Here is a 10,927-nt window from a genome sequence, read left to right as displayed (position 1 = left end):
CCATATTCTAAACTAGAGTGAATGAATTTTGGAGCAAATAGAATATAACGATGTTATTTTTATGTGCCCAGTCCTGGAGTGGGGCAAAATATTTCTGCATCAAATTAACACCTAAATGCTCTACATGTTTACATAATTTGGGGTAGCTTTCTACTAACGAGAAGCTAATATGACCAAAAGATATGTGAAATGTAGGAAAACGGCAGGTTGGACTAATTTCTATGTTCTAGATTCAGTGGCAAATTCTTCCATGTCACCATTAAACCAACTGTTTTCACATGTGTAGAAATTGCAGAAAAATTTGAATTTGTTGGACTTCTGTGTTTCTTTTACTTCCATACCTGCATTGATATTTTTCTATTATATATAATTAATAATAATAATAAATATATGCAATAAATAAGAATTGTTATGGGTAATAACAAGCTGAAATAAATTTTGTCCTAGAAATAGTTAGCTTTATACTTCTCCAAGATATCTATACTCGTATACCTATAAACATGCCATTTTTTTGTAATTTATTGGCCAGAAGAAAAAAAATTTAACGTACTTGATACAGAGAGAGTGATTAAGATCCAGAACTAACAATCATTAATGACTAAGAAAAAATACAATCAAATTGGATTGAGAAATAAGTTGACAAAGCAAATAAAATATTTTTTAGTTGTAATAATATACTTAGAATGAATAAAAAGTATAGGAAATGATCAAATGTATTAACATATTGCTGGAAACTGAAGTGCAAATTGTAATGTTCAATGTTTGTACAGTTTTGGTTTGGTATCCATGGATATGAAAGAAGTTTCCATTTTGTTTGTTGCTAGTTTTCATGGAAACTAGCATATTGTATATTAAAAAGACTTTCCTCAACATAAAATATTGCATTTAGTGCCTATTATATGCACAAATATATCTTTGCTGAAACCAATGGAGTCAGCAAAGGGATATTTGTTCAGTATGAAAATTAGTTACAATAATCAGCACGTGAGAGGTATGATTTTTCATATTGTAATTACATAATAAACCAGTTATTAAATGTGTGTCCTAATTATTTGTTCAATTAATTACTTCTTACCATGAAGGAAAGGTAATGGAAAAGAGAAATAATTTTATATCATTATTATAAATTAGGTAAGAGTAGAGCTGAGCCGATACCCACTGATACCAATACTTGTATAATTCCAGTACAAGTAACAAAGACTAGTTACCGAGTCATACTAACTCGTCACATCACTAGGCACGTATTTAGAAATATATAATTTGGGGAGCCAGTCTGAGCCAAGTGTCTCAGAAATATAATAATAATAATGTTTCTATTTAATACATTAATATAATTATTTGTAATAATATGAAAATTAATTAATTAGTAGTTAATTTCTCCGATGCTTATGGAGTATTGTTGTATGTAACCACAGACTAAGAAATGGAGGAAAGACAATGTTAATACTTATTTTGTTCTTTCTATCTTGACTAAAAATTTTGTCATTACATAAATAGTAAAAAGACGCTATAAGTTCAGAGATAAAACAGCAAATATTCATCATCTAGCTTACGTCTTGTTAGACCGCTAAAATTTGTGTAAAAACAACAGTCATGGCAAGGAAATTTATATCAAGGAAGTAAAAAAAAAATGAATATTTATTGAATAACAAAAAGAATGATGGTACGTCCATTTGATGAAAAGTAAAGTCCCTGATAAATATTTTATGTACATGATTGTAAGTAGTGGTGTACATAAATCTTTAGAGGGGCTTCTCCGATGGTGTCGCTGTCACGTTGTAACAAATAGATTGAGGGTTCGATACTCGGTGGAGGCACATATTGGTTCAGGTCCCCACTTTAAAATGTAGGTTCCATCCCGATGAGCTTATCTTTCTTACTACTGTCATTCAAAGCTGTATGTTCTGAATCTAATCTCGGCGGAAATTATTGATTGATTGATTTGCTTTATTTTACTTCACTTTTTGTGCCACTTTTGACCAATTTGCGAAGATGGGGATGAGTGATGAAATTGATGAATGGACACTCTCAAACATCCATGCCCAGGCCAGGATTCGAACCCTGGTGTCATAGCGCGATGTGCTAACTACTCCACCATGGGGGCCGGCTTTCGGCGGTAATAAATAGCCATCATTGGCCGATACCGGCAGTCACACGAAAGACAGAAGTGAAGAGGATAAGTATAAATTGCTTATTCCCCTTTGTGCTTGAACATAGATAATTAAAGCATTTCACAGTGACCTTCATCCCTCTTTTCCAAGAACTCCGCAACTGACCAGGCATTAGTGAGGCAGGGGGTTAAAAACATCCAAATATCTTACCACCACGAGCTTCAAGCAAGACTTGGTAATGAATGGTTTATTTCCCACAGCATTAACTAAGCAGTTACATGCCTTCATAGTCACGTTTGAGTTCAGCTTTCACTTACGCATGCCTTTGCCATCTGCTTCCCAGGAGTGTGGGGGTTTATGATCCAGTGTTTCTGGGAAAATCTATGGAACTTCCTGTGCTGGTCTCCCAATCTGTCACATGGAAGGGTGAACGAACTTTTAAAAAGGTCAAATGTTGAGACGAGCTTTTGACTTTGCCCGCTCTTCTAGCCACTGAAAATCTTTGGTATCTGATGGTATCTGTAAAAGAAAATCAACCGATACCAATACTGCTGGTATTGGCTGATATCGATACATTGGTATCGGTATCGTCTCAGTCCTAGGTAAGTCTCAACTGTGTGTTTAGCAACAGGACACAAATAATAATTCAAGAAAGAAGAGATGGTATGTAAATGTGTTTATAGTGAATTTACCAGGAACAATTAGTTTTATTTTGGATAAGAGAGGTTTGAGGTAGGCATTATCAAGGAGGGATTCAAAGGTTCCTCTCAAATTAAAAATTTGGAAGAATTTTTTTTTGGATAATTTTTGTAATGCTTTCATTTTCAGTTTTTACATTTTCTATTTTTTGCATTCAATTTATAAATTAGAAAAATAGCAATTACTTATGTTCGAAAAATGAAATTTGATAGTACACACTGTAATGTGCAACCATTCACTTGAAAAATCAAATCAGACTATTTGCTACTAGTTAGGCGTTTGTTTTGGGGGGAAGTTATGATGTCACACATGTGATCAGGGGAAGAGCAGTCTCTCGTGACTATTCCTTTCTCTCTCTCACTTTGGCAGCCATTGGAGTTGCTTCGTCCTTCGTTATCTTGGAGAAGGAGACTCATGTTCATGGGTCTGATCATTTGTGTACTGGCAGTGTTTATAATATCATTAAGCTTAGTTTACAAATTCATTTATTAATATTGCACTTAGTATTTAATTGTTTTGAGCACTATTTGCTTTTCATATTAAATACTATCATGACTCGGATGATTATTATCATGTTAATCAAAATTTACTTGTCGAGGGTACATTACGATAATTATCATAATCTCACTTTACCTCCTATTATTTGGTTGTTATTTTTAAAGTCTAAAATAATAAATTTTAATATATTAAACCAACTTAAAAATTCAATCTGATTTGGCTACAAGGATATTTGCGTGTGTAAATTATGGTTGTATTTATAGGTATAATGTTGATGTTTAATCAGATTCATATATGAATATTTATAAAGTTTCTAAACTGAATTGTTGAATGAAAACTTCCTATGCTAATGTTATATATAAAACTAGCTGATTGCCCAGCGTTGCCTGGGTATTTATTTATCTTAATGTTCTATTAGACATGAATATAATGAATTCTAACTATAGTGTAAAATGAACTTGTAGTTGAACGGCATTGGGAGTGTCATTCATCTCAGCGGCCCCGAAAACTATGGATGTCACCCCCTTCCCACCCAGTCCCCTAGGGGTGTCAGGGGTGTTTTACCTGCACAGTATTTCTTTCCAGATTGTAAGTCATATGTGTACCAAGTTTGGTCATCGTGAATGTCACCAATTAGCTTAGAGACTCCAAAAACTATGGATTCGACACTAATCTAGGTCATTTTCGACATTTTATTTTTCACCCCCTCTCACCCCCCATCCCGATAGGGGATGAACTTGGAGTTGAACAGCATTCGGAGTGTCACTGTTCATCTTTGCGACCCCGAAAACTATTTATTCCACACTAATATCAGTCGTTTTCAATTCCTTTTACATGTCACCCCCTCCTACCCCCACCCCTAGGAGTGCCAGGGGTGTCTTACCCCCACAGTATTTCTTTCAAGATTGCAAGTGCTATGCGTACCAAGTTTGAGAGTTATGCCGGAACAAACAAACAAACACACACACACGCACACATATCCATTTGTATATATTAAGAAGATAACAAAAACACTCGTTTTGACAATCAATAAATAATTTAAAATTACAATTACTTTCATACATTCCACAAAGGTCTCTAACTCTGCTAATATACATTACATAATAAGGTAGTTATTTGTTCACTCTTAGTATATATAATTATATTGGAAACTTGATTAGTCGTCCAAATCTAGATTATATGCATTAATTCTAAGGTCGGTGGCAAAAGTTAATTTTAGAAAATTTCAAAAGGTGAAAGTTCATTTACTTACCAAATTCTCATGTAAATATGAAATAAAATCTCAAACAAAATTTTACATTTATTTGCCAATAATACTCCCGGGATGTGGAAATTTAAGCATAAAATGGAGACTACCATTGCAAACCCTTGGTCTCTGGCACAGTGTGCCATTGTTTTATAGTTATCACACCTGCTTTTTCCCCCTTAAATTTGTACATATTATAAATGTTGGATAATCTCAAGAATATTTCTACAGCAGAATGAGGGTATGACAAAAATTAACCTCAGGCAGAACATCCATTCCATTATATGTAAACCCTTCCTGTCAGGTGGGACATATATGACGCATATGACTATATGCAGTTTCTCCAGAACTACTGTGGATATTTAACTTATTTTATTTTTCATGTACCTATGTAGATATCAGTGACGTATTCTGAAAATTTGACCTGGTTTACGGCAACAATTCTTATTTATTGTATATATTTATTATGTATTAATTAGATATAATAGAAATAAAACACAAATGCAGGCATGCAAGTAAAACAAAAACTGAAGTCTGACAACTTCAAATTTTCCGGCAATTTCTTTTCATGTCAAAAAGTTGGTTTTACTTCCAGTAAACCAGGTAACATGGGAGAATATGCTACTGATAGATATTGGGGCATTAAAACATTACGTATGTGACATTCACACATAAAATGTAAGGTTCTAGACATGTGAATAGATGAAAATATTCATAATGAACCGATTTCATAGAAATATGAAGTACTTTGTGGTGTCTACTAACAAATGAAAAATAATTTGAGTATAACGACATAACATGAATGCATGAAAAGGGTTAATGAAAATGTGTTACATGTGTAATGCTTTAAAAATGTAGCAAAGTTTGGCTTCATTGTCTGTGAAGATATAGACTAGTAATTTCTGTTGGTGAAGTATGCAAATATATACATTCAGAAACATTTAAACGTTAATTCAATTAAAAACAATAATTTTCAGATTGATTCATTTTGTTATTTACATGGCGTAGGGCCACTTTTTTGTGGAAAACTCCAAGTAAATGTTCATAAGGCATTCCCCCAACTAGGATAATTGATTTAAGAATTAGACAATGTTTCCAAAAATTTGAAAGCGTATTAAGGATGTTTGGATAAATTACTGTTCACGTGCAAAAGAGTAAACTTGAGTAAACAAGAGAGTAAATTTGACAGAACCACATGCTTTTCACTTAAACAAAAAAAAGCTGAAGACTACAAATTTATCCATTAGGATGCAATTTTTCATTTTGTGTAAAGAAATAAAAATCAAATTTCCAAATCATATTGTATTATTCACCATACCGCTGAATGTCATTTTACATAACTTAATAGATATTTTTAGTTAAAACAATGTTTGTCCAGCCATTACCTCACCCTCATCTGTTTTATCAATAATTATAATAGAGGAATTTTAGGAAAATGTCAACATTGATGGTGAAAATTATATATCAGTGAAGAGCAATGCATTTTAAAAGGAGAATGTCTTTAGCCTGTGTATATACAATACTCGTGTTACTAAACTCTAATAATTTATTTGTAAAAAATTCTCATCTCTACAGATCCTCTGAAATCCAAAACGAATCATCCAATACCATATTTTGCAAATTCCTTATCTCCCCTGTTCTTGAATACTGCTTCCCTATTTGGACCATGGCTTCAAAAACTAATCTTTCTAGGATTGATTCTGTCCTTAACTTTTTCCTCGCCATATAATACGTTCCCTGACACACATCCATATTACGTCTTGTTTTGAACATCCAACCAGCACACATTCATCGTGAACTAGCAGACATGAAATTTTTGCATAAATGGCAAAATTAAAACTGAATTTCTTATCAACCAATTTCATCTACGAGTCCCCACATGCCCAACTTGCAACATAAAGCTCTTTCACAATCTGACTACAAGGATCACCCTTCTACAGGCTTCCTTGCTTCTATAATAACTGTCTGCAAATGTCGACATATTCTTGCCAGAATGCAGCTTCTGAAGATTGTCAAGAATGCATGTGTAAACTTTTAATTTTCTTTTCTGTGCCATCTTGTATTGTATTGTTTTGTTGTTGTTATTGTTTTCCTCTGCTATTGTTTCAGTGTAAAATGGGCATTCAGTACAGTGTCTGAAACTAGGGATGTGGAGATGATGTGATCAGCACCTCGCTCTGACTGCCTTTACCCCCCCCCCCAGGTACCCATTGATTTGAGGCTGGGTGAGCCCCAGAGCAGCTTTATGTGGGGACAAGGCTGGAAAAATTCTGACCTTAGATCAATCACATTGGGAATCGAACCTGGGTGTCCCGTGAAAATGCATTAATTTTATAAAAAAGTACATGAAATATGCTTTATGTTCAAAATTCTTACAAGTCTCATTGCTGATTATTACAAATTGCATTCAATTAGATTTACAAAATGGTGGATGAGAAATTGATAACTCAAAACGAAAAATCACTTTTAAGCATCACTACGCTAACCTCGAGGACAAGAATCCCAGCGACAAAGATTCAGACTATGTTGAACAAGGTGAGGCACAGACTTAGCCTATCCCAAGGTGGTATACTCCACAGGCATGCAGAATTCAAAGCATCCTTCCCAGCCTCTGCCAAATCAGAGCCTTCCTTCGGGAGGGTAATGCATGGTCCACAGGAAACTGGGAAATAAAGGAAATTAATTTTTACTTGATAAGTCTTTGGACAAGTTCTATTCTCACAGCTATACACAGGGCTGTAGTTGAGGGTATACGGCCTCTGGTTAACCTTACTCATTAGCATATATGAGGGGCAGTCAAATGAAAACCGAACACCCAGCATAAAACACATTCCTCGCAAAAGTTGGCAACACTGTTGTTACGTATCGATACTGTCATCTGTAGGGTAGGAGAAATGCATAGTGAAAATGCACAGGTCCACACAGCTGCTTCGTCATTGCTCAGGAGGTGAGCGTAGTGAAAAGTGTGTTCGTCTAGCATTGGGAATGGAGGCAAGCAACGAGCAGAGAGGTGTGATTTGTTTCTTGGTGGCTGAGGGTGCTGGAACATGTGAAATTCATCGTCGCATGTGTGCAGTGTATGGCGAACACTGCCTGTCCCTGACAAGTGTGCACGAGTGGCAGAAGAAATTCCGCGAAGGACGCACATCACTGCAAGACGATCCGCGCCCGGGACAGGCCAATCGAGCCATTACGCCTGATGTGATTGCGAGGATCGATGGTCTTTTCTGGGAAGACCAACGAATCACAGAGGAAGAAATTCGTGTTCAGGTTGGCATTAGTCATGGCTCTGTGCATGACATTATCAAAGATCACTTGCAGTTCCGCATCAATTAACGGAGGAACAAAAGATTGACAGAATGACTGCATGTCTGAGTCATTTGCAGTGGTACCACAAGAAAGAGTATGCGTTTCTGCCACGTATCGTCGCAGGGGATGAAACGCGGTGCCAGCATTTTGAGCCCGAGAGCAAACGGCAAAGCCATCAATGGAAACACGTCGATTTTCCCCCGCCAAAGTAATCCAAAGCTGTCCATACGAGTTCCGGTAAGGTCATGCTGAGCTGCTTCTTCGACTGGAAGGGCATTCTGCTTGTCGACTTCCTAGAGCGTGGAGCCACAATCAATGCGCAGCGCTATGCAGACACGTTGCAGAAACTGCGACGTGCCATTAAGTCAAAACGCCCTGGAATGCTGTCAGACGGAATCATCCTTTTGCATGATAACACCCGCCCCCTTACTGCCAATCTGGTGAGGGATAAGCTTCACACATTTGGCTGGGAAACGCTTGAACATCCTCCGTACAGCCCCGATATTTCCCCTTGTGACTTCCACATTTTTCGTGACCTGAAGAAAGACATTCGTGGACGTCTGTTTCATTCGGACGAGGAAGTGCAACATTGGGTGAGGTTGTGGATCCGTCAGCGACCTACCTCTTTCTACAAGACTGGAATTGATCGTCTCGTCTCCCAGTGGGATAAATGTCTTAACACTTGTGGTAATTACTTTCGAATAAAACAAACTCCATTGTCACTTTGTAGCGGGTGTTCGGTTTTCATTTGATTACCCCTCATACTTTCGTTTATGTAATTTGGCCATTACTCTAGTGAGCTTATTAGGGTCAAATACTTCTAGTTTCATGTTGGGAGCATAATGTTGAGAAGGTACACGACGTACGTCAGCATTTTTCGTCATTTGACTGCTGTAATAACTTTGTAAAAATGTGTAAAGTTCATTTTAACAGAACTTTTTCTAGATTGTTTGCTCTCTTTGCGCAGATCTTGAGTATAAAGAGATTTGCTTTTGTTATCAAAACCAATTAGTTCTTTGGCTTAACATGCGAAAGTCTCAACAATATTTTTGTTTCTCTTTCCTGCAACAAATGGCAGCAGACTACAAAGGCTCTAATTGTTCAACGCAACAATTGAGCAGGTGCAGTTGGCCCTATAGCGCACAGGATCAGTGAACCCCCAGTAATATATGATAATCACCTCGAGAATGAACAATAAACAATGTATTTACATTTTCACATTATTTCGCTAAAATTTCTACACAATAAGTCATGTATTTGTGTCCGTAACACGGCAAACTCTCTTGCTGAGAAGAGGAAACTGCGAATCGGCCGCCCCGATACAGACCTTCAGTTGAACCCCCACAGGACAGCTTGTGCCATTGTGAAAGCTTTGTGCGGGAGCAGAAGCTCGAGGAGGGTATAGGGCAAAATACATGGAAGATGATATTGCAGAACCTATGTCTCCACCCAACGGTCATGCGCAGTTCGTTCTCTCGCAGAAGCCACGGGACAAGGCTCCATTCTTGCTGCTTCCTCCCTTCGAGTGTTGCTATGTGCGGTTCAAGTTTGAAGCGCACACATTACATATTCAATCTTCTCTTGTATCATTTTTGCACCGAACTTCTTGGAATAAATGCAAGATTGTGGCAGAGATGGATGAGTGGAAACAAATAAAAGCTGGAATTATTGTACGGACGCGATAAGAAGCGGCGTGCAATCAGAACGTAGAGCGGCAGAACGTGACCAAATTCTGTCTCCTCGTTGGCTGTCATGTGGCTGGGGGATTTCTACGTTGCCACGTTCGCACAAACTCACGGACAGGCTAATCAGCTGTTGGCAAGCTCGGGCATTCTGGCAAGCATGAAACATTTTATCTTCCTGCTCTACACAGCAACCGAAAACCTTCACTGAAAGAACCTTTGTTGTGTTTTTATTATGGTACATTGCAAGCATCAGCTTCCGGCATCTTTTTACTTATGTTGTATCGTATCACAATTACCAACAAAAGAAAATGCGTCTTGTGTTATGAACAACACTGTGGCAAATCGTTCTCCTCTGATTTCATGCCGCCTCTCTTTGCCTTCTTTGTCACGCCGCGATTGTTGAAGCTTCAGAACGTACAAATGAAATGCATTTCTTGAAAATTAGGGCAAATTACATATAAACAAATTACGTACAACTTCGTTTCGTTAACACGTTTTTAAATTATATTTTAAGGAACCTACAAAAATTCACCTCCAAAACAGAATTTTGCAGAACTGAGTTACTGTATTACGAAGAAGAATTTATCAAGAACAAATCAATTGTGTGTGAATTGATTGATTGAGTTGGTGTTTTAAAGTCCACTTTAGGCACACTACGGCTAATCTGGAATGGACCTACAGTTGGAAGTGAGATCCGAACCGCTATGTGCCTCGACAGGGTATCAAACCCAGGACTACTTGATTACAAGGCGACAACACTTACCCTACGACTGTGCCATCGGGGAGGCACATGTGGGTGTGTGAAGTGAGATAATTTGGGAGCTATATGAGAATATAGGCTCTGGCAATACAGAGTTCAATAAATCACAACGAAACGCTTGGCAATTGCTCGATTTCCTTAACATTAATGATACATTTGGTACATGTGTTATTAATGCTTTGAGCTACCTGTATGTAAAAACAAAAAATGAATGAAAGAACAGTAGTAGTAGTTAAAGAATCAGTTGTTTTTGCTTACCGGCTACCATTGTAGTGGCGCTATCCCAAGATCATCTTCATTGTTGGTTGGTAAAGGAACATCTTCATCTGAGCTACTACTGTCACTGTTGTCTTCCCGCCCAAGTGAAATTACAAAATCCTCCATTTGCTGCTCTTCAACTCCCTCCTTTTCCCATGCTTCGGAAATAATCTTCCTTGCGTGTTCTATAGCCGAACGCCACCTATCTGCTGTCACATCCCCGATAGCCTGTTCTGTCAATTGCAAAATTTTAGACGGTGTAAAAGGTGGCAAAGTGTTCCTCTGTGCTACCAGCCCTTTGACCTGTGCCCAAATAAGTTCGATTGCATTGTACATACAATGATAAGGCGGGAGACGGACC

At 37.3% G+C, this 10,927-nt stretch overlaps 1 protein-coding gene across 1 annotated transcript; it reads left to right on the top strand.

The window, feature by feature from the left end:
* Positions 1-7,539: 7,539 nt before the first annotated feature.
* LOC146004602 (protein GVQW3-like) lies at positions 7,540-7,890 on the top strand. Its single transcript, XM_083143471.1, has one exon. The coding sequence runs from the start codon at positions 7,540-7,542 to the stop codon at positions 7,888-7,890; it is 351 nt and encodes a 116-aa protein (XP_082999597.1).
* The last annotated feature ends 3,037 nt before the right edge of the window (positions 7,891-10,927 follow it).

Source organism: Lepisma saccharinum, chromosome 22 (genome assembly GCF_977018435.1).
Source record: "Lepisma saccharinum chromosome 22, izLepSacc3.1, whole genome shotgun sequence".
In the NCBI taxonomy this organism is placed as follows: Eukaryota; Metazoa; Arthropoda; class Insecta; order Zygentoma; family Lepismatidae; genus Lepisma; species Lepisma saccharinum.
Note: the sequence above shows the minus strand (reverse complement) of the source record. Positions and strands in the feature narration are given on the sequence as shown.